Source organism: Rhineura floridana, chromosome 9, assembly GCF_030035675.1.
Source record: "Rhineura floridana isolate rRhiFlo1 chromosome 9, rRhiFlo1.hap2, whole genome shotgun sequence".
In the NCBI taxonomy this organism is placed as follows: Eukaryota; Metazoa; Chordata; class Lepidosauria; order Squamata; family Rhineuridae; genus Rhineura; species Rhineura floridana.
The window spans coordinates 56,523,672-56,548,461 of NC_084488.1; the positions used below are offsets into that span (position 1 = coordinate 56,523,672).

A 24,790-nucleotide genomic window follows, 5' to 3' on the forward strand; every position below is an offset into this window, starting at 1 on the left:
AAAGAGGAGGCTTAGAACCTTGCACATCCGCAAGGTCCTCTGACACAAGTCCCATTTTGCCATCACACCAGAGCACACAAGGACATGTCTGTATGCTTCAGACAGTGCAATCCACAGAATCCAAGAGTCCCTCTGTTACCTTTTCAGGGAGCTTAGGGTTGCCACCTAAATTACTAAAATACAGTTCAAAAGTTCTGAGAAACTGCCCTTCCCTTTGGAAAACCCTTGTTGCTGCTGTTGGAAAGAACATTTTTGTGGAATGGAAATAGCCCATAAAAGGTTTGAGCTTATTTAAGGACTTAACCAAAATTCAACTGGATTTTGGCTTTGGTTTTGTTTTGTTTTTAATGATCAGTATTTCTGAACAATAGAGTTAATTTCTGATACCCCTACAATTCCAAAACCTGGCAATATAACTAGTTAGAACTTATACAAGTCAGAGATTTTTCTCCATGGTTGTCCCAGTGTTATAGCATGGAGTGGATTAAAAAGAGGAAACATTTGCGGTGCTTGAAATAAGATTTATTCCAGTCCCAGCACATTTCAGAATAAAGCCTTCCTGGGGACATAGCTTTAGCAGCAATCAACAAATGCACTCTTAAACTAGAAGCTCCCCCCCCCCCGGTGATGCTTTCCTGGTTTTGTGATTGGTTTTCTGCCAGTATTACAATATGATCCCCTTCAGGGCATGTCTTTATGTTTCTCTTTCATGTAAGACCTTTGGCAGTTGGAAAATAGAGCAGTGGGAAGGCTGCCTACTACAGTAAAAATGTGATGCAACTTGTGCAGCTTCTAGTTATTTTTATTTTTATGATCTTGATGTATAGTGTGTTTTAAAATACATTTGTGAGACAACTTGGAAAGGAAGATTAAATATATTTTCAGTAAATAAATATTTATCTACTCACTTGCTGAACCTGGAGTAGTTGGTATTTGTCCCTGGATATGCAGACAAGTGGCAAATGGCACTGCAGGTCCACCCTTCCATAGCACAGGAAATTGCTTTATACAGAGTCCGACCACTAGTCCATCTAGCTCAGAATTGTCTACACTGACTGGCAGAAGTTCTCTAGAATTTCAGACAGGGAGTCTCTCACAGCTCCATCTGGAGACACTGGAGATTGAACCTGGGATCTTCTGCATACAAAGCACGTGCTCTGTCACTGAGCTATGTCCCTTCTCCAGTTTTATGACAGAACTACATATCTGTTAAGAAACAGTCAGGTGCAATATCACATTTGGGCTTGGCCATGATATACGACTCTGTGGTTATTATCATTGATTAGTTTAAAATTTATTGCTGTTTTTAATAATTTGCATTCCATTCTATTTATTATGCTTTTTTCTCTATTCAGTTCCACCGGTCATAAGAGTGTTTCCTGAAAGCCAAGCACGGGAGCCAGGTGTCACAGCTAGCCTTCAGTGCCATGCTGAGGGTATCCCCAATCCAGTGCTTGGCTGGTTGAAGAACGGGATTGATATAACTCCAAAGTTATCTAAACAGTTAACACTTCAAGGTAAAGAAACACATTTTATAATTTTTACAAAGACATATGTATGCCTTTTTTAAAAAATCTGCACTACAAAGACTTCAGAGAGCAGTGCAAACTTATAACCTAGGGTAATTTATTTATCATGCCTTCAGGCTGAGCCTTGAGCAACAGGTATGACGTGTTAACATCACTGCCTCAGAAGTAAAGCTGACAGTTTTGAGATCTGCAAATAACCCACTGTTTCTCCTCACTTCTCTGACCATAGCTATTTTCAGTTCACCTTAGTGTACTGTGTGAAAGTATCAAATAACCTTTTAGGAATGGTTACCATAGTAAAATATTTTCCCATTTGAAATGGTTAAAATGGCCCAAGCAGATTAAATATCTTCAAATGGGGTATGTCCCAAAACTGAGGCACCCTAAACCATTTCTTACCTGTGCGACTGACCTAGCATCTCTTTGAGGTTTGACTGCTATTGATATTAAGTTTCTGTCAATGGGACCTGTAATAAAATGTTGCACTGTATCCTCACCCCTAATCCTACAGGATGTCTTCCTACAGGATGGATGTGTGTATGTGTGTGTAATATTTTCTCTTAATGGCATAGACATTTCTGCAAATAAATAAATTCCATAAAGGGCACATTCAAGCCAGCCAATTCACTCTTCCCTGCCTCTACTACATATTCTGTGGTCCCTGGAAGCCACTGAGTATGTTTGGTCCCCATTGGGCTGTTTATATTTTCTATGTGTGGTGGGGAAACTTTGAGTACATTTTGTATTTCTGCATATCTCAAGGTTCCTCTTCTTCTTTCTCAGTAACTTCACTTTGGTTCCAATCCTGTCAGACACAACCATCGTTAGAAGGAATAATAGAAGGAATATTCCTTTTCCTCCACAAGACATATTTTGGATTCCTTTGCATAGCACCTGGTCTGGAGGCTGAAGTCAGAGCAGGAGCTGAGCTAGGAATTTTTGGAGCTGAGCAAAGATATCTTGAAGCTGAGCAGCATTCAAAACAACATTGGTCTGGGGAGCAATGCTTTGCCGTTACCCCTCTCACACACATACTTTAGTGTGTGTGTGAAACTATAAAGGCAAATTAGCAATTTGGATTTTTTCCCCAAACCTTGGCCTCTCTACTGTGGTTTATAATCACAAAATTTGCTAGAGCAGAAGCTAAATTAAATTGTGTCCAGAGAGCAATTCCTTAAGGCAGAAAGGAGAGAACAGGAAAAGGTGAGGATGGGAAAGATTGTTTAACTATTTAATGGTGGAGTGCTCCTCAACACATTAGCAGGCAACAAAGCCACTATAATATACAGCTATATCTGCATTACATTAATATGCTCAAATTGAAATGGTTGACTTTCTTATCCGTGTCCTAGTTACTTACCAGGAGTTCTAACTGTTTATTGTTGCCTTAAGCTGCTGCTAAATGCCAGATCGATGCATAAGATCTCCCTCATTCACGATTTAATTGTGGATGAGGCAGCCGATCTGGCATGTATAACCGAGACTTGGGTGGGTGAGCATGGGGGAGTCAGTCTTTCCCAGCTATGTCCACCAGGGTACCTGGTCCAGCATCAGGGTAGACCTGAGGGTCGGAGAGGGGGGTTGCTCCATCTTCCTCTGCAGGCACCCTGTCCATGTGACTACTGGTCTGGACTGTTTGCACCTTATGTTGGGTCAGCAGGACAGACTGGAGATTCTGTTGGTGTACCGCCCACCCCGCTGCCCAACAGAGTCCCTAGCTGAGCTGACGGAGGTGGTCTCGGGTGTACTGTTGAGATCCCCCAGACTGTTGGTTCTGGGGGATGTCAACAGCCATGCTGAGGCCACCTTATCCGGGGTGGCTCAGGATTTCATGGCCTCCATGACAACCATGGGACTGTCCCAATATGCCATTGGCCCAATACATGTATCAGGGCATACTCTAGATTTGGTTTTTGCATCTGGACATGGAGTTGGTGATCTGATGGTGGGGGGCCTTACATCAGTCCCTCTGTCATGGACAGATCACTGCTTGCTGAAGTTTAGACTTACAGTGGCTTTTCCCCTCTGCAGGGGTGGGGGACCTATTAAGTTGGTCTGCCCCCAGAGACTAATGGATCAGGATGGTTTCTTAAGGGTTCTGGGGAGTTTTCCGGCTATTAGGGCTGGTGCTCCTGTCAAAACCCTGGTTGAACTGTGGAATACAGAAATGACCCGGGCGGTTGACATGATTGCTCCTGAGCGCCCTCTCCTGTGTAGAGCTTTTATGGCTCCATGGTATACCCCAGAGCTGAGAGCGATGAAACAAAATAGGAGACAGCTTGAGTGCAGATGGAGGCGAACTCCTAGTGGATGCAATTATACACTGGTAAGTGCCTATGGTAAGCTGTATTTAGGGGCAGTGAGGGCAGCAAAAATACAATATTTTGCTGCCACTATCAAATCATCAATCTGCCGCCCAGCAGAGCTCTTCATAATTGTCCGGGGGCTATTACACCCTGGCCCCAAGGACATGGTAGAACCATATGAGGCCTGCTGTAATGAATTTACATTACATGAATACATTAATTCATGAATTAATGAATTTAATGTGTTTACGTGTAAAGATAAAATCTTTAGCATCCGCCAGGACTTAGACTCCAGTGTTATAGCAGGTGAATCAAGCAAGGTATCCAGAGCACAGCCTTGTCCCAATTTCTTGGATGAGTTTCAGTTGGTACAGCTTAAGGACATTGACAAGGTGCTTGGACAGGTTCGTGCAACCACTTGTGTGGTGGATCCTTGCCCTTCTTGGCTAATAAAAGCTAGCAGGGATGGAACAGCCGTCTGGGCCAGGGAAGTGATTAATGCCTCTCTGCGAGAGGGGGTGGTCCCTGGCTGCCTGAAAGAGGCAGTAGTGAGACCACTCCTGAAGAGGCCCTCCCTGGACCCAGAAAATCTTAATAATTATAGGCCGGTAGCAAATGTTCCATTCCTGGGCAAGGTCCTGGAACGACTGGTTGCAGGCCAGCTCCAGACACTCTTGGATGAGACCGATTATCTGGATCCATTTCATTTGGGTTTCAGGCCTGGTTTTGGCATGGAAACAGCCTTGGTCGCCCTGTATGATGACCTCTGTCGGGAGAGAGACAGGGGGAGTGTGACTCTGTTGATTCTCCTTGATCTCTCAGCGGCTTTCGATACCATCAACCATGGTATCTTTCTGGGGAGACTAGCTGAGTTGGGAGTGGGAGGTACTGCATTGCGGTGGTTCCACTCCTACTTGGCAAGTCGCCTCCAGAAGGTGGTGCTTGGGAAACATTGCTCGGCACCCTGGACTCTCCAGTATGGGGTTCCGCAGGGGTCAGTTCTGTCCCCCATGCTGTTCAACATCTACATGAAACCGTTGGGTGCAGTCATCCAGAGCTTTGGAGTGCGCTGCCATCAGTATGCTGATGACACGCAGCTCTATTTCTCCTTTTCATCTTCTTCAGGTGAGGCTGTCAATGTGCTAAACCGGTACCTGGCTGCGACAGTGGACTGGATGAGGGCTAATAAACTAGGCTCAATCCAGACAAGACTGAGATGCTGCTAGTGGGTGGTTCTTCTGACCAGATGGTGGATGTCCAACCTGTTCTGGATGGGGTTGCACTCCCCCTGAAGGAGCAGGTTCGTAGCGTGGGGGTTCTCCTAGAATCATCTCTGTCACTTGAGGCTCAGGTAGCCTCGGTGGCACGGAGTGCCTTCTACCAACTTCGGTTGGTGGCCCAACTACGTCCCTATCTGGACAGGGATAACCTGGCTTCAGTTGTCCATGCTCTGGTAACCTCCAAATTAGATTACTGCAATGCACTCTACGTGGGGCTGCCTTTAAAGACGGTTCAGAAAATGCAGCTTGTGCAAAATGCAGCGGCCAGATTGGTAACAGGGACCAGATGGTCCGAACATATAAAACCGATTCTGGCCCGCTTGCGTTGGCTGCCTGTATGTTTCCGAGCTCAATTCAAGGTGCTGGTTTTGACCTATAAAGCCTTACATGGCTTGGGACCACAATACCTGATGGAACGCCTCTCCCAATACGAACCCACCCATACACTATGGTCAAGATCAAAGGCCCTCCTCCGGGTGCCTACTCCAAGGGAAGCTCGGAGGGTGGCAACAAGGGAGAGGGCCTTCTCAGTGGTGACCCCCAAATTATGGAATGATTTCCCTGACGAGGTGCACTTGGCGCCAACACTGTTATCTTTTCGGCACCAGGTCAAGACTTTCCTCTTCTCCCAGGCATTTTAGCATGTGTTTTAAATTGTTTTTATATTGTTTTAAATTTTAAAATTGTGTTTTAAATTGTTTTTAAAATATGTGTTTTAAATTGTATATTTGTTTTAATGTTTTTGATTGCTGCAAACCACCCAGAGAGCTTCAGCTATGGGGCGGTATACAAGTGCAATCAATCAATCAATCAATCAATCAATCAATCAATCAATCAATAACAGATTTTTTATTTCAGCAATAACCTCTTGGCAGCCAAACAGGCATGCCTTCAGTGACTCTGGGCTACCAAATGGAGCTAGTGCTGCCTTCAAGGATCAATGTGGGGTTCAGGATGTGGTCAGAGGGGTTGTTGGGGGGCACAGGCAAGGTAATCCCAAGATTGGGCACTTCAAACTGCCTTTGGACTACTGGTTCCTCCAGCTCTTCAGTTGTAGTTGACTTCTCCATGTGGCCCCAAGCGTCTCCGGGGTCTGGCTTGGATGGGATTCTGACAGAGACACAGAATGTAGCATGGCATTAGGTTGTTGTTCTTTAAAAATAATAAATCAATGCAATATTAGCATATAGAAGAGATCCAGTATATCATGGCTTCTAGCACACCGTGATTTATTTTGAAATGAATTGTACTTCATTGAAACTAAAAGATAGGATGGTTTTATTATGCTGGTTTTTCCAGCTAACATATCTTCCCCTTTAATCAGTAAATTTCCATTTTATTAAGCCTTTTATAAGCTATATCCCAATGCCCCACTTTATATAAGTGTACACCTACTTTAAAGTTTGCACATTTATTAATTGAATTGTGATGAAATGTGAATACGTTGATGCTGAAACAGGAAAAATACACTCCTTTGCCATCCCTCTCCTGATGGCAAGGAAAAGGGATTGTATTATTAACCAACCACGCATTTGTGGACAAAATTTATAAGCCCAAAGGTAGGGGGACACAAATAGTTAGGAAGGGCAAATAGTTTAAATGGGCTGCGCTAAATAAAATGCTACTTGTTTCATCTTGAGAGCAAAGTAAAACAACTAAAACCATAGCTCATGTATTGCTTTTTTATTCTGTACACAGCAAATGGCAGTGAGGTCCACATTAGCAATGTACGTTACGAAGATACAGGAGCATACACCTGTATTGCAAAGAATGAAGCAGGAGTAGATGAAGACATCTCTTCACTTTTTGTGGAGGATTCTGCTCGAAAGACACGTATGTACCATTTATTTCATTTCACATCTAAAGAAGAAAAGCCATTGATCATTGCTAGTAAATAGTAAGAACCTGTACTGGATACATATGTAAGAAAAGTTTTATTCTCCCATAATATATTTTAAGACGTCTCTTGGAATGTTCTGATGGAGACTAAATCTTCAAACATGTCATGTTCATATAACTAGAAAGGATCCAGAGCTCTGTAGCTTACTAGTTTTCCCAAATTATTCTGTGGAAGGATTGCCTTAGCATACATTTAATTACCACAGGTATAGCAGTCCCTCAGAAGTGGGACTGGTGAAAAGAAACAACTATGTGTTAAGAGCGAACAAATAATTTATTTATTTAGACAATTTATATACCACTTAACTACAATAGTCTCTAAGCTGTGTACAAGGAATACAAATAAAAACCAATTAAAACTATAAAATCAGAGTTCAGTGAAAATGCTTGCTGGAATTTAAAAAAGCCTCCAATAGACACTGGAGGGAGGGGGCCTGTCTGACCTCAACTGGAAGGGAGTTCCATAAAATTGACCCTACATTACTGAACACATAGCTTCTGCTTGATGTGAGCCAAGCCATGGGGTACCACTAACAGTGACTGTTCCGAAGACCTCAGTGATTGAGCAGGAATATAAAGAATTGGGTTGTCCTTGAAGTATCCTGAAGTGAAGGTTTTAAGTAGTTTATGGGCAGCCAGGGCAAACGTTTGAGCACTGGAGTGATGTGCTGGCAGTATCAACAGCCTAACTGCAGCATGTTGCACCAGCTGGAGCCTCTGGCCCAGCCCAAGGGTTGTCCCACATAGAGCACATTGCAATAATCAAGTCTTGAGGTTACAATGAATGAATCACTGTGGCCAGAGTATCCTTATCCAAGAATGGCTGTAGTTGGTATACCAGCCATAGTTGGTAAAAGGCATTCCTAGCCGCTGAAGCTACTTGAGCTTCCAGCAACAAAGATGGACCCAGGAGCACCCCCAAACTCAGAAACTGTTCTTATAGACGGAGTACAACCCCCTCCAGAACAGGCAACTGGCCAGTCTCCCAGACATTGGAACCATCAGCCCACAGTTCCCCCCTCTTCCCAGGGTTGAAGCTCAATTTATTGGCCCTTATCCACCTCAGCACCTAGTCAATGGTCCAGATCATGCACAGCCTCTCCTGATTCAGATGTTACAGAGAGGTAGAGCTGTGTGTCATCAGCAATTCAAAACCCCTAATGGCTTTGTCTAGATGTTAAACAGCATTGGGGACAAAATTGTACCCAATGGTACACCATAGTGCAAGAACCATGGAGCTGAAACACAGTCTCCAATGTTACTCTTTGGACATGAACCTACAGATAGGAGTGGAACCACTGTCAGTGTCCCCAATATCCATCCCACATAGCCAGTCCAGGATGATACCATGGTCAATGATATTGAAAGCCAACAAGAGTTGAGAAGCAGAAGTAGAGTTGCGCTCCCCCTTGTCCCCCTCTTGATACAAGTAATCCACTAGGGTGGTCAAGATTGTATCTTTATTTTCCTTTAGTCTTGTCTTTCATCCCATACCCCTCCCCTGCACACATGATTGTAACCAAAGTGAGCACTGGAGATTTGTTGCAGGTTCAGTCAGGCTGTTTGGCCAACTACTTGCACCCCATGGTGATGGAAAAGCTGTTTGAAATTATATCTGAAAACTCACAGGTTTGGGGCTTTCATGCTGCAACCCCCTGAACCCTCTGAAAAGCTGCTCTTGAGCAATGGAGGACCATCCAAAATGGTGTTTGATTGGTATGGGGAGAATCTGAAGAAATCAGGGTCCTTTCATATGCGAGTGGGTGTGCTTTCCATTCTTGTTAGGGTAATATCAGATTTAAACTATGAACAATACCTAAGATCTAAGATGGGAGGCAATACAGTAACTATTGCTTACTTTATTATCTGGGAATGTGTTGGATCATAATAAAAGGAAACCTATAGAGTGACAATAAGTGACTTCAGAGAGTCGGCACAAATGTCAGCACGTATTTTACTGATCAGCTCAGCACTGAATTTACTGTAAGTGTTTCATGGAATAAGTTGATGTAATAGCCATCAGCTTTAGGTTCCAGATGACAGAACAAAACTACATTTCCCAGTGCTCTGGTTCATTGTCATAGGTGGCATCAGGATGGGATAAGAGACCTCCCTCCTGCATTTGCAGCATATACAATATAAAAACAGGATGGTGGTAGGTGTAAGTAGGTGAGAGGAGGGTTGAATGCAGGGGCAAATGTGGATAGGAAATAGAGAGAGAGAGATTTCTATGGCTAACACTTTAGAGGAATTATATAAATGTTTTCTCAGAAGAAAGTCCCACTGATTAAGGTTTTTTCCCTAGTAAGTATGCATTAGGATTGCAGCCTTAGTGACCTCTCTAGTACTAAGGACATAAATTGGCTCCTCACTGCAATATTTCATTTGTTTGACCCATGGTTCTTGTAGAACCCTGAGAATTTTTCCCTATTTTATAGTAGGTTTCTAACCCTAATGATTGGAGATAGAAATGGTATTTCTAAGTGTGAATTTTGGTGCCGAGTAAATTCCCACTAGCCCATGTCTTCAAATGTTGTTCCACCCTTCTGCTACTTCATCTCTTCCTAGCTAGACTGACACTAAAATTGTTGTACATATATGTAAGGAAGCCCAATTATAGTTGTAGTCATAGGCTCCCTCAGTACATTAATTCTAAGAATACTTCATAGCATTGGATGCTATTCAGTAATTCAGTTATCTGGCTGAAGAATAAAATACCACTTGATAAATTTAGTAATCTCTTACAAGTTTGTCATAAGTGCTATCTCTCTTCAAATGACAGCCCCTATCTCTCTGCAAATGACAGCCCCTAGACAGTTGTCCAGGTAAGAAAGTGAAACTGAATGAAATTAACAGTCTCTAGTGAGGCTGTTTACTACCTGGTTGCAGTAATTCTTATGGAGTAAAAATGCACCATCACCATACCCGCTAATATCTTGTCATTACAAACAAAATCTTGACTCCTATCCCTGCATAATGCATATTCCTAGAAGCTGTCCAACGGGTTTCATCCATACAATCTTTTGCTCAGTCCGATTGAAATCACTAGAATAAATATACTCATGTGAATATGAATACTGTTTCCAAACAAATTTATCTTTTAAGAAAATCATTGGCCATCTATCATAATGTGAACTATGCAGGCAGCCTGACTATTAATACAAGCAAAACTCTATACCCAGTCTGAAAGCCATTCCTGCCACTGGAGAACTATGAACAAGATCTCTCACTGTCTTTTGTTTGTTTTTGCAAAACCTGCTGAGTTACAGATGCCTGATTAAAATTATTTTATTTCAGGAGGTCTTTGCACCATGGCTGTTTCTCTGACGTTTTGCGTTTTTTTCAAAAGTCCTTTGTTTTAAATTTCTGAGGTTTTACATTTCTAAGGTTTAATTAATGTTTTAAGCTTGTATATGGCATATTTTATTGTTGTAAGCCACTTTGATATCTAGATGGTGAAAAGCGGGATATAATTTTTTTAAAAGAAATAAATCCTAATTAGCAATCCCATGGGGCAAAGGAAGTGATATTGGGGAGCTGAAGGAGGGTATCACCCTCCATACACAAACACACACACACACCCCTTTCTCCCTGATCTTCAATGAAACCAAGCGTGTGTGTGGGGGGGTTAATTATATTTTTAAAAATGGTGTGAGATCTTGTGTCATGTTTCACTTGGCCTTGAAATTAACATGGAAAGGGGTTTCAGATTCATAATCAGATGTATGTCCAATGCCTCTATCCTACAGTTTTCCCTGCAGTTTTCTTGCACAACACCTGAATCTACAGAGTGCTTTTGGTTCCCCTGCCTGGACTTATTTATGTATATAAGTTATATATATCCTCTTTCTGGCTCATTCACAAAATCAGTATCTTCAGGCTGAACATTCTCTGCCAAACCTCTGCAAAGCAGCAAATGGGAGAATTCAAGTAGAGAAGATTGGTGTGTGGAAGAGGAGTTCAGCACTCTTTTCCTCTGTTGCCTGCTCCCCTTCTTATATTCACAACCACTTCACAGTTCTACTATGCAACCGACATTCTACGACAGGATGTTAGTGGTGTAAGAAGTTGCCTTATACTAAGTCAGGCAACTTTTCTATCTAAACCCATGTTGTCCACTCTGATTGATAGAAGCTGTCCAGGGTCTCAGGCAGAATGCTTTCCATCTACTGCTACCTGTTCTGTTTAACAAGGGGTGTGAAGAATGAAAGCTGAGACATTTTGCATGCAAAGCATGTGGTCTACCACCAAGCTCTGATTTCTTCCAATTATGTTTGGCTTCTTTCCAATGGTACGATCAGTGGTTCTTTCCAAATATTCCACCAATAGTTCTGTCCTAATATCCTGCCATCAACTCTCTGTTCCTTTCTTCTTTATATACTATTTCCTCATCTCAATGCTCATGATCTCTTGAGCACTACCTTTTTTTCTCGTCTCTCTCTCTCTCTGTGATTTTTTTAAAATACTGATCACCATGCCTGATGTTGCAGCTGCCAGTTTTCTGTAAGTTGACAAAAGCCTGAAGTCCTGTCCTTTATGTACGTTCTGGGGCAGCAGTTCCTGCTTTTATATCCTTATTATCAGTGGTCACAGCACTGAAGAAATTGCAAGAAAGTTACAGAGCACACGTCCCTTTGCAATAAATTGCTCAAAATATGTTCCCCTGGGAACTCATGCCTTGTGATCCAATAAAATATGTACTGGATGAACAGAGTGAATGAGGATTCTAAATCCCACTTGCACAAGTTACCCTATCGACCTCAGTTTGCATTTGAAAAATTATTCCTGACCCACTTCACAGGGTTGTTTTGGTTGAATGAAATAAATATATTGGAACACTTTGTTTCTTTAAAGCACCATATAAAAGGTAAATAATGAATGCTATGGTTGTAAAACATGGAAAAATATTATTTCAGGAATTAATTCCATGAACCTGGCTAGTAAAAAAAAATAGTGATATCATAGGTAAGGAGATGTTTTCGTTCTTATTTTCTTGTTGTAAAATAAACATAAAATCTGGATTTATAAGCCATCCATCAAGTTCCACCAACCATAAAAATTGAGGCAGGTGAAATGTTCTTCATCAAAGCCCAGAAAACACAGCACAAAACACAAAAGAATTTTTTTTGCACTTCTGTCTCTCAGTCTCTTCCTTCCCATCTGTCACACTAATTTGGAACTTCACCAACTAGCACATGAGAACATAAATCACCTGTAAGGACCTCCCTATGGTAGGTCTATTTTAGTGCAAAGCTCAATCCTGATAATTCCAGTATTTTCCTTATCACCATGTTTTAGTTTGCAAAAGAACACAACAGACATTTGATGTGAACTTCAGATTTGATTGATTTCTGGAGTTTTCCTTGTAGAAACTAGAACTGAAGTGGCGAAAGGATTAAACCAAGAATTGTAAATCTGTAACATGATATTGATTTCAGCAATAATAATTGTGCCAAGCCTCTTAGCTGCTTATTTATTCTGTTCTCTCTGAACCAGATAGCAGACTTTCCAATTTTATTGTAATATAAGATCCAATCAAGCCTAAGTTGAGCACTTTGAACTAACTCCCATTGATTTCAATGAGCAAACTGAAGTTCTTGTTTAATTCTTTACCAATTAAATCTATGGGACTTAAGATGCTTAACTTTTTCTAGATAATTTTCATGGTGGATAAATACAGTAAATTTCATTATTATTTTCACACAAAAGAAAGAATATGGCTCCCTCAGTCCCACCTAACATTTTTCATAATGACGCCCCCATGTCAGAGTTCTCCTTCAGTGCCCATGTTTCAATTCTTTAATAACCTAGATGATGTAATTTGCAACCGAACCTGTCAGCTGGAATTCACAATGTGCATATCAAATTTAATAGTCGCAATTGAAGGTTGGAAGTAGCATGATGATAGTGGCAAAGGGGAGAAAACATGAAAGTTCAAAAGTGGTTGATATTAAGGTGGAGCATTATACAGAAGCAACTTACTGCTGCCTTTCCCCTCCCTGCCTGTAAGGAATGGCAATCCACCTGCCAGAAAGCTAGCATAGTGGCTCCATCCCATCTGGTGAGCCACTTCTGATATTAGAAGAGAGAGAATGGGGAGCTTTGGCAGGCTGTCTCCTATTGTCCCTCTCGACATTCTCACCATCTTAATTGCTGTGACAGCAGGTGGGTCAGTATCAAGATTAACCTGTACTGCCAGCATACAGTACTTCTTCCATTTTTCTCAGCCAACATGATATATATCACTGCTCCATTAGTCTTAGCTTGTACTTTTGGCAAAATAACTATTCAGATCCCTCACAGAACACTTGCACATCAGGTTCCTTGTTTTTTCTGGCTTTTATAGGAACTGGGTAAAAAAGAAAGTACCCTAGTTTAGTTAAATTCTTTCTCCTGCTATAGGGAGATTGCTGCATGTAGTCTAACCTTAAAGCCAACCCTGCTCTATGTTGTATGTTTATATAATTTTTAAGAATTAATACAGATGAAAGGTTTTGGTCATAGGCCTTGGAATCTTTCTTCTACTAAAAAATGTGCAGTAAATTCATAGTAAAAACGTTTCACAAGATAAAGCCCAGGCTTGACATGCCTTCTCATCACAGCCGTTTAGAGCTTATGCACCATCTACTAGCCTTTAAAGAGGATCTTAGGAGGGCTGGATTTTGTTGAGTACAGTAAAGTTTCTTATATCTCACTGGGCTGTACAGAAGAAAAGACAGGAAGCATCAATTCCTCTTCCCCTGGATTTCTTCAACAACAACAACCAACAACAAATCAGAAACTCAAATTTACTGGTGTGAAGTTGTTAACTTGAAACAAATCTTCAAAGCATTCATGTTACAGTTACACTTTAAATTTTGAGATTAGATTTCTAAGATTTAATAACATACAGAGTGGCTTGTTGGGATATTGATGTACCATGTTTCGTAGCAGGCAGGAAAACAGAGTGATAGATACCACTTTTAGTGGTCTGTGCGATGCCTGTTTCTGTTAGCAAGAATAAGAGAAAATAAATAGTTTGAGCTTTGGCTTTGGTTGAAGTTGAAGGATGTAATTTTATTTTTAAGTTTCTTGTAGATAGCACACTTTTGTCACATTTCTGTTCCCAAGAGAAGGCAGTACTCCTAAAATGATAATGATTCATCATCAAAATGTAAATATAAGATTAAAGTCAACGAAAAATACTGTAAAAGCATTTTATCATGCAATTGTTGCATTTACGTCTCCAAGAAGCAATGAGTTAAGCTTCTTTGACAATTTGGTGCAATTTTAACAAAATATAGTAATCTGGTAAACTCTCTTGACACTCCTAGAACAACTTAATACATCTTTCAAAACTATGTATACACATAACTTGCCTCTTTGCTTAGCTCTGGGTAGAATATAAACATACACATACACACTTATTTTTATGTATTGTGTTGTAGCATAATTTCAGAAGCATAATAATTAACCACGTAAGAGATTTCCATGTAATCTCCAAACTTCAGAAGTCACAAACATAGAATTGAAATTTGATTTTGAACTAACAGCACATCTCAGCCCACAAAACAATGTAGTGCCCTTGTAAACCCCTAAACCAAAAGATAAGAACATAACAGAAGAAGAGCCCTGCTTGATCAGGCCAAAGGCCCATCTAGTTCAGCATTCTAGTCTTGCAGTGGTCAGTCATATATCTTTTGGGAGCCTACAAGCAGGATCTGAGCGCAACAGGGCTCTCCCCAGTAACTGGTATTCAAAGACATACTGCCTCCAACAGTGGAGGTATAACATAGCCATCATGGATAATAGCCACTGATCGCCTTATTCTCCATGAATTTGTCTAATCCTCTTTTAAAGTCATCCACGCTGGGTGGCCACCAATACATGTTGTTGAATGATGTACAACAGTATTATCTGTGATTGAAGGCCTTAATATTTAGAGGGTGAGTTAAACAATAAAAGGTCAATTATTTGTAGAGCTCAGGTGAAATGTTATTTTTTCAATTTATTTTTATTATCTTCCTAAAGGTCAAGCAGAGCAATCCTAATCCCTGATCCATGCTGTTAGCAGAATTTAGGATTTAATGAAGGTGTCCCTCTGCTGGGCACAAACAGAGCTCGGACAGCACTTGCTCAGCTGGATCCAAAGCAAGCCCAGTTCTGGGGAGGTGTCTTAACATGTTGTGCCAGTCTAGAGTTGGCATAGCAAAATAGGTGCAGAAACTTCCCACCCCACCTTTCTCCCTAGCCAGTGGGAAGACTGCAGATGTGGGAAAATTCAGCCCAAGTTAAGATTGGTCTCTTAGACTCAGTTGATGGGGATCCTGTAGGGCATAATAGACCCCTGTTCCTTCATCCCATGGCATGTGTACACAGACACTCAGTATGCCATATCATGATAGGAAATGGAGTCTTGTGTGTCCCTTCCATATACCCATCCAACTCTCCTCAAGGAATGTAAAGTTTGAGTCTACAATCCTAATCTCATTTACCTGGGAGTCAGCACTGTTGAATACAGTAGGATTTACTTCTAAAATTGCCACCTGAATTGCTAAGGGGAAAAGAGGGCTCTATGATGTCCTAGAGAAGATTCCTCTGTGCATGGGCACTGTGCCTGTGGTAGACTGAATTGCACCTGTGGTAGACTGATGGAGCTACTGCTACTTTAGTGTCTTATATCTGTAGTTTTCCTCTATTTCATAACGTTCACACATGATTAATGACATATACCGTGATGGTGTATTTGTATAAATTCCTTTAACCACAAAATGGAAATATACTCCCAGGATATACTATAGAGATAAATAAATAAGTTTAAGGTGACAAGACGTTCAACTAAAGCAACCACAGATGAATTGTGAGTAATTCATGCTTCTTCCATCACTTATAGGTCTGTTGAGAAGATATGTTTAACTCCATGTTCTCAGACACTTTCCCAGAAAGTGTCAATTTCACAGAAGTAGCAATGGTGACCTATCTGAAGTCATGTGAACATCTGAGGTCATGCTTAATATTGTGATTGATAAGCTCTCAAGGATACCCTGTGAATGTATTTCAAATTTAACTCCTTGTTCCTTGATGGTCCCATAGCCACATTTCAAAAAGTGACTTCATTTATGTTTCAAAAAGAAGAAGAATCATGTACTTATCCCCACCTAGGAGTCCCTTTCTTGGTGTGACACTTGTGATAGAATCAGAATGGGCTGTAATATGTGTCAAGCATTATTATTGTCATTACGCTGTAATAGGATAATATAGGAGCTGTCTGTGCTTCTATCACACCAATTCCGGAGTCACGTTTATATCAGATATAATATAGGTTTTAGCTCGACTGGGAATGACTATTTTGCAAATAAACAGAATTGATTTTTTTTTAAATCCTATGGATATTTTGATGATTATGATAATTTTCAGAAGCTTACTTTTAACAATAAATGTAGGATTTTAATTTCCTCTAGAATATTTTTAACAGAATGTTTTTTCTGTACAGGCATTTACCTGTTAACCTAGTGAGAGGAAAGTTTGCCATCCAATGATTTTGCAGTCATTTACAGATGCCCAATTAATATTTTATCCTGCATTTTTTATTCTTTAACATCCATTACAGGTCCCCATGTTACCCAGTTTCGCAGCTGTGACTCTGTCACATTCTATGAAGCAACTTCTATAAATCCTTTCATCTGTTCACCAACAGCAAGCCGGAAATTATCTGCTTCCTGCATTTTGTGTCTAGAGGCTATGTTTAAAAAATAATAGCATTTTCACTGCCATTAAACAGATCGATTTCTAACATCAGGGCCTTTTTTGCATGTCAGAGCCTTATCACCTAAGAAGAGGTTATGTGTTCTGAATGCTACTCACTTTCTAGGTTCATGGCCATCCTCTGCTGTCAAGCATTTCTGTTGCCTATGGAGCAGCACAAGGCTAAAAGCTTTTTTGACTCTGATTTATTGTCTGTATTTCTTCCACAGGGTATTATGCACCTTTAATGAAAAGTCTCGGTTGCATCTCATACTCAACAATGTCTGTTTACTGCATTTCTTTAGGAATATGTTATGCAGGGATTTTATGTTGTGCCTTTCTATGCACAGCTAAACAAAGGCTATGCATTGTTGAAAAATTTCACCACAACCAGGGACTCCATTAGGGATGTAGTTTGCCATATGTTTTTGTCTCACGTGCTCACCAACATATTGTTTATGTTTCCCAATCCGTGGCTGATCGCAGTCTGCAAAGCTACATCTTTACTGTCCCACCGAGTTATAGTATCAGAATTTAATGTTACTGCTGATGACTTGTCTAACAATAGTTTAATGGTCTCTTACACAGCCAATGTCATAACTTCCAATACTGGTGATGTTCTCCATAAGTTTTGTAATTGTTTCTGTTCACAAATCAATGAACCAGCTAATCGCCTATCAAGTAGCCGTCTGTCTGTAGGGTTATTGTCTGTCTGGAACACGAATGGTGAAAGGACACAAACAACATGGTTGGGGTCTTTGTCTGTCTGTCTCTTGTCTATCTTCTCTGTCTCTCTCATACACGTGTGCGCACACATACTCATGATGATGAAATGATGCAACTTGCTGAGCTGTTTTTTCAGTGGTGAAATTGAACACATTTGCTACCTCATAGGTTTGTAGTGATGGTGAAAACGGGACAGATGGAAAGATTACTCCAACTTGATTAACATCAGCAGCAGTGCCATAGCAAATTGTTGCAGCCAAGGGTCGAAATAAGACATGGACACAGCAAGCTGGGTTGAACAAGGGGCCACTTTATTAAACTATTACAAACCCCATAAACTAACCTACAAAGAGGAAACATAGGTGTGGGAACTATCTATAATCAAGCAGTTGCCATACAGCTCTCGGGCGACCCGCCCCTGCTGGGGCAAGGGCAAGCCTTTCTGCTTACCCCCACCACACTCTGTGGGTGAGCAGGGGGGCCTTCCCATGTGACCCCCCCAGGGCCCTACAACTCCAGGTAGATGAGGTAAGTTGGTGCCAAAAGCAGCCCATATCCTGCCCTCAGGCCGTAAAGCCCTGACAGACATGCCTCCAGAGCCACCAATCACCTCCAAAGGTCTCTAAGGGAGCACCTAGCTGTCCTTACCTACTTCCCTTCCCACACCTTGCTGCCCCAAAGGGGTCAACTCTATTTAGTCCCCCTTCACCCCACTGCTGAGAAGCACATCTCGCAGACACCTCTGAGGGTCATCTGGAAAGATACTGTTATCTGTATCTGTCAGGTGAACACCATCAGCCCTATAAAGCTCAACCCTAGAGTGCTGAATATGGGGGGTGATGTAAGGCCAGCCCCCAGTGTGCCAGAAGTGCAAACCAAATCTGCCAGTTGACCTTCTTATGTCCCTTATCAGTCCCCCTCAGGTCCCCCAAACAACGCCAGACCCTGCGAGGGAGTATGTCTGACCTTAACAGACGAACTATAGGCAAAGTTGCCTCACAAACTGCATGTCCTCACATGCCTGTAAACTGAGAGCCCTGCCCTTAAACAAACCAAGGTCATTCCCACAGGTGAATGACTACAACCTGTGAAACCATCTGCTCCAAACCTTGCTGCAATAACATGGGTAGGAGACCATGCCAGCGCATCCCGAGTTGGCCAAGTCACTGAACTGTGGCCCACTGCTGAGGCCCAGCTGAGAACCACAATGTGACTTTGTGGCCCTATGGCTGACCCAGAAAACCATGCTATGGCCACAGGTTAGGATGCGCATCTGCTCCGTCCCTGTCCAGCAACCTGCCAAAAACAAAATAATTTCAGACAGTTAGGCTCCCAGATCTCCAGACTCACTGAAAGGGCAGATATACTCACCAGATTTCCACCTTCCAATGGCCTGCAGCCTGGCCTGTGAAAACCCAAGACTGGCTGCCATGGAAGCAGCTCCAATCCTAAAAGATTGGGTCCCAAATCCCAAGGGGTCCACTCCTAAGCCCTGAAGTGCTAGCTTAGTAAGCAGCCAAAACTGGAACTTTGTGAGGGGAGACCCCCCTTCATGAATAAACAAATAACCTGGACTTAAGCCCCTGACTTCCAAAAAACATTGCAACGCCCTTACAGGGCAAATGCCCGATGGTGGGGAAGTGAATAAAACCACAGTCTGACCCTTGTGCCTTTGGTCAGTCTGGGACCATCGTAACCTGATCCTAGCACCACCCCCCATAACAATAACATCTGACAGCAGGAGGGCACATGAAAAAGAGTCCAGCTTGGGCTCGACAACCACCTCCCCTTTCTGGAAGGCTCCAAAAAACAGTGCGAGGGCCACTGCATGAAACAGCTGGACCTCGTACTGTAACGCACATGTCAACCCATCAGCCTACAGGCCCATCAAGAGGTCCGGAGAAAAGGGGCGGCAGGGATCGGGGTAGCAGGGCACTTTCTAGCCTACCCAGCCAGCATGCGGTGGACACTGAAAGTGGTCCTGAAAGCCCCCAGCCTTGGCCATAAAGGAAAGCCCCACCAGCTTACCTCACAGTGTCCTGACCAAGTGGCCCTTCCTCCTGCCTTCCACCAGGAATTCCAGCAGGTGACTCAGCAGAATAGGCCACCCTGACGTGTAGCCCCTGCTGGCCCTGAACTCCTGGAGCTCCCTACCTGCTGTCTGATAGCTGGCAAGCGTGCTGGGGGCAATGGATAGGCTTATGGCCCTCTCCAACTCTGCTCTCCAATCTCCCAAAACATGGGGGCATGGCACCCAGCTGAGCCCTGGCCAGCTGCGCCAGCTGTCGAAACCTGATTCCATGACAGAGCATTAGCAACACAATTGTCAATGCCTGGTACATGCCATGCCCAAAAAAGAACATTAAAACGTAGGCACTGAAGAACAAAGGCCCAGACAAGGCCCATAACCCTAGGGTTCCTGGATGTAAGGGAGTTGAGAACCTGGGCAGTGGCCATGTTATCACACCAAAAATGGACTTTAGAGTTCTGCAGCCTCTCTGCCCACAAATAGACCACCACAACAATCGGAAATAATTCTAGAAAGGTTAAATCCCTGGTTAACCCCTCTTGAACCCAGGTCTGCGGCCAGCACCCATTACACCAGGAAGACTCCAAAACCACACCAAATCCAAAAGCCCCCAATGCATCAGAGTGAATTTGCAGCTCTGCCTCCAGGAGCCGGTCCTGCCTCCAAAAGGATACCCCATTGAAATCTTGTAGGAAAGAGGACCACACAGCCAGGTCGGCGTGTAATGCCGCCATCACCCTGAACCTGTGGTAGGGCCATGAAAGCCCCACCATGGTATTGTAAACCCGCCTTTAAAATGCACAGCCTGGTGCAATAACCCTGCACGCGAAGTTCAAATGCCCTTCCAGCTCCTGTAGGGCAGAAAGGGAAACCTTCCTGGCCCCAGAAACCTCCCTAATCTTGATGTGCAAAAGGTTGAGCTTTACTCTGGGCAGCCTGCAGCACTGAGCCCCACAGTCAATTTTGATACCCAGAAGGTTAAAATGGGCTGGACCCTCCGTCTTTCCTGTAGTTGAGGGAACTCCCAGGTCCCCAGCCAGTCCATAAAATTGTGACATCAGGTGCTGGCATTGACCCAACCCACCCAACCCGCAAACAGGAAGTCATCCAGGTAGTGCACCATGATATCCAAGCCTGCCTGTCTCCTGACTGCCCACTCCAAAAAGGAGCTGAAGTGCTCAAATACTGCAAAAGAAATGTAGCAACCCTTAGGTAATGCTCTATCCACATAGAATTGGCCTAAAAAGGCAAAACCCAGCAGCTCAAAATCCACTGGATGCACATGCAGGAGATGAAAAGTAGACTTGATGTCACACTTGCCCATAAGGGTGTGTCTCCTGCAGGTGCGCACCATGCTCACCGTGTGTCAAATGATGTGTAACGTACTGTGCACAGACTATCCAGAATGAAGTCATTCACTGACTGATCTCACGGGTATGACAGGTGGTAATTCAGGTGAAATTCCCCAGCTGCCTTTTACAGAACTATGCCAAGGGGGGGACATACTGAGCGTTGATGTAGGGGGTGAGGGGAAGGGGCCAAGAACCCTTCCTACCTGCACCTACTTATCAATCTTCCCCTGAATAATCACCTCCATGCCCAGCACAGATTTAAGGTTGCGGACCCTGAAGGCAGACCATGGTCCACTGTAAGGGATCCAAAAGCCAAAAGAAAAACCCTGCAATAAAAAAATGTGTCTCCTCAGCTGCCAGGTAACCAGCAAGTAGGGTCTGCAAAACCTCCAACTTAACCGAGGAGGGACCCTTTTCCTTCAGCAGGTCCTGGTGAGGGCTGCTTCCACCTCTAAATGGCCTGTCCTGAGGGCAGTTGGCGCATGAGTGCGAGGCACCACATATTGAGCACTCATGCCTGAAACAGCAGGGATTGCAGGCATAGAAGCCCTGGGAGCTAAATTCCCAGCATAGCAGCTGGTGTTGAACCCTCTGCCCTGTGCTCAAGCGGGTAAAGGTAGCAGTCAACTGCCTGCTGAATAAATGCCCACTGTCGCTCCTATCTCCAGTTATAGCCCAGGCCACTGCCATAAACTTCAGCAATAAGTCTGGCTCCTTCTTGCCCCCATGGCAAGGCTTTATCAAATGCCACCCGTATACAAAACACCTCATCATAAGATAGCCAGGCCAGGCTAGCAAACTCAGTGTAACCCCTGTACACCATATCCAAATATTTTAAAAGCAGCAGTCCCCTTTGTGGCTGTTTCTCTATGATGACCCCTGCATAACTCAGGTAGGCCGGCAACCAGTTAGCCCATGTCCGCTCCACCTTCTTACGCCTAGGCCTATCCTGATCCCTGTCCTTCCCTTTTTCCTTATCCTTCTTTGGTGTTTCCCGATAAAGGAGGGAAAACAAGTCCATCTACTCCCCACGCCGAATTTTCCCTTTGTTGCTGGAAGCCCAGTGTGGCTGACATTTCCCCAAAGGGGATGGCACCCGCAGCAATTGAATCCAACTGGTCCTCCGTTGCTGCTGTAAATGCTGCTGGGGAGGACTGCCCAGCTGTTCCTTCAGCTGCTGCTGAAGCTGTGGACTGATCCACAGTTGCGGCTGCAGCTACTGCCTCTGTGGCCCCCTCACCAGCCCCAAGGGGCTGCCAAACTTGGTTGCACACTGCCAGAAGCAGAAGCTGTTGACTGCGCAGGGAGCCAACAGGGAGCCAAAACTGGCCAACTCTGTCCTGGAGCCCATGGCCCCCAAGGTGACATTCCCCAACCTGGCCACCCACTACACTGAGTGGGCAATACGGACTCATCAGTCACCAGAGACACCGCCGACTCTCCTTCAGGTGCAGACGCTGCCACCTTCCTCACAGATGCTGCCGGCGGGGCCGAGCTAGGGCCTGCCTCCAGAGCATCCAGCCAGGCTAGAATTAAAGCAACTGCACTCTGATTAACACTTTTCTGATTAGCACTCATACCCCCCCTTGATCCAGCCTTAGCATGCTTAGGCCTAGCCAATATCTCCATTGGAGTTGTAGGCCCAGCCGAAGTCTCAGCTGGAGTCACTGGATGCATCATGTTCTGCCCAGCTGAGCAGGCCCATCACTGTTCTAAGGCATCCAAGCTGGCTAAAATAGCAGCCAAGAGAGGTGCCACGTCTTCATCCAATGTCACCGGAGTGGATGCTTGGGAGGGGGCCTGAGGGCCTTACCTTTTTCCTTCACCTCCCTCTCCTTTTCTTAGGGGGCATGTCACCAGATCAGGAAGCAAAGTAGGAACTGACAACAAACAGTAAATAAAACAATAGCCTAGGGCTGTCTATCCACAGGCCTCAATGCCTAGCCCCGTAACAGGCCTAATGAAGGAACAAAGCCCCCACCCGCATCCAAGCAAGGCCTGGGGGGTAGGGAGCAATTCAAAGTCCTAATAGCAAGTAGGTGGGAGCAATTGAAAAGGCCCAAAAGGCCTGGCCAAAATTTAAATGGTGGATGCTAGGCCACCCAACCACCAGGCCTGGATCACGACATATGGAAAACAAAGGCTGAAGGGCCCGCACTGCCATGCTACACAAAATGGTGCCACCATGAGCGCCAACAAAATGACTGCCGCTCCTCCCTTGTAGGCCCAGTCACAAACCCCAAAGTAAGGCCTGAAAGTCAGCTGCCTCGACCCCCGCAGCACCCAGGCAGTGATCCCCAAAGGAGGCCTAGAAGGTCAGTCCAAGATCCCCCTGGAGGGTGAACACCACCAATGCTGCAGTCTGCCACAGTCCAAAATGTGGCTTGCAAAATGGCCGCCTCTCCCATGGCTCCACCATCCGCTGCTGTCTGTTCCTCCCCGCCCATGCCCATGGCCTCACTGCCTGATGGAAGCCTAAGGGAAGGGGCTGAAAGATTACCAGGCCTGCCCCAGCAGTAAAATGTGGCCCACTCCCTGCCTTCACTGAACTTCCGCCCTCAGCGCCTTACAAAATGGCGCTGTCCATGGTTGCTTTCACACATGGGGCTGATTGTGTTAGTTTAACAGATTAAAAAGATAGCACTTCTGTCCTGATTTCTAAAATCCCTTTCACACTGCAGTACCTCTTGAGTTAAGGAACAGCAGCTTTTTCAGCCGATATACCAGCATTTTGCGCAACGGTCTTTCACACGGCTTGTTTTCATCCCTCACCCATGCCCACTGTTCCCCACTGTGTTGGAGGTCTAAGATCTCGTCCCATCGCCATGCAAGCCCTCTCCCTTTAGGATCTGACTTTTTAAATTGTTTTAGTTGTATCAAGACGGCTATGTGTGGGAAATGCTGCTGCTATCTGCACCGATGCCGGAATACCCGTACAACGTTCATCAGGCAAAAAACAAACAAACCTGTTTGACTAAAGGGCAGAAACACACTGCATGCTGGGCTGCTTGTCATGTGAGCAGCTGCAGCTAAGCAAAAAACTCCAGCTTTCTTCTGGGTTCCCAGCCTAGCTAACTGATTATTTCTGGTATCATTTATCATGGAAATTTGTGGTAATCTTGCACTACATTCCACTACAATTCTGGAGCTAGCTTGTGCGTCGCGTGAAAGATCAAATATAATGTGCAAATTACCAGGTAAGACTTTGTCAGAATAATGGAATAAAGTGCAGTGTGAAAGCACACCTTGTGTGGCCAAACAAACTGGCCACTGCTACTACTCCTGTCTTGCAGTGCTCCTCCTCCTCTCTGAACCGTCACACACCAAGAGGAGGACTACAGGGTGGCATGGGCTTAAATAGGTCCTTATGCCCTGCCCCAGACACAGCATGTTGTGTGTGTACTTTGTGTGCGACACGTAACCGCTGCCCTTGCCTTCAATGGTGACCAGGGCTTCACCCCCTGGCCACACCTGTGCCCCGCCCACCCAGGCTGCACTCAGGCGAGTGGAATGGGACTTCCATAGTGGTTTTTCTGTTTTTCTTAAATACATTCTTCAGTGCTTGGATTGCAACCCATTCACTGTGTACTTCTGACCTGACTCTTAAAATGTGAATAAATTCCTCATGCATCAGACTGTGATTGGGTAACACACTCACTAGTCCTCAAGCTAGCTACAACACATCATTCACAACAACCCTGTGGGGTAGCATGACACACTTCACTTTTTTAATCATCACAAGGTCATACTTTGAACCTCATGGTTGCGTGTGCATTTATACTGCCGTATCCAACAACAGCTATGGTTCCATATTATACATTGATTTGAATTTATTATATCATAAATAAACATTATCTAGAACAGGAGTTCATCCCCCAAAATGTAAAAAAACAATTGTTCTTGTGTTGTGAACAGTCATCTAATGTGGTGATGGCCAGTAGAATAA

At 43.9% G+C, this 24,790-nt stretch overlaps 1 protein-coding gene across 1 annotated transcript in view; it reads left to right on the plus strand.

Annotated features, from left to right (window-relative positions):
• The window catches only part of FSTL5 (follistatin like 5), a 591,837-nt gene that overhangs the window by 484,494 nt on the left and 82,553 nt on the right, over positions 1-24,790 (plus strand). The window contains exons 9-10 of the mRNA XM_061583858.1: positions 1,356-1,517; positions 6,814-6,948. Of these exons, the coding sequence (XP_061439842.1) occupies positions 1,356-1,517; positions 6,814-6,948 (297 nt within the window). The remainder of the gene's footprint in view (positions 1-1,355; positions 1,518-6,813; positions 6,949-24,790) is intronic.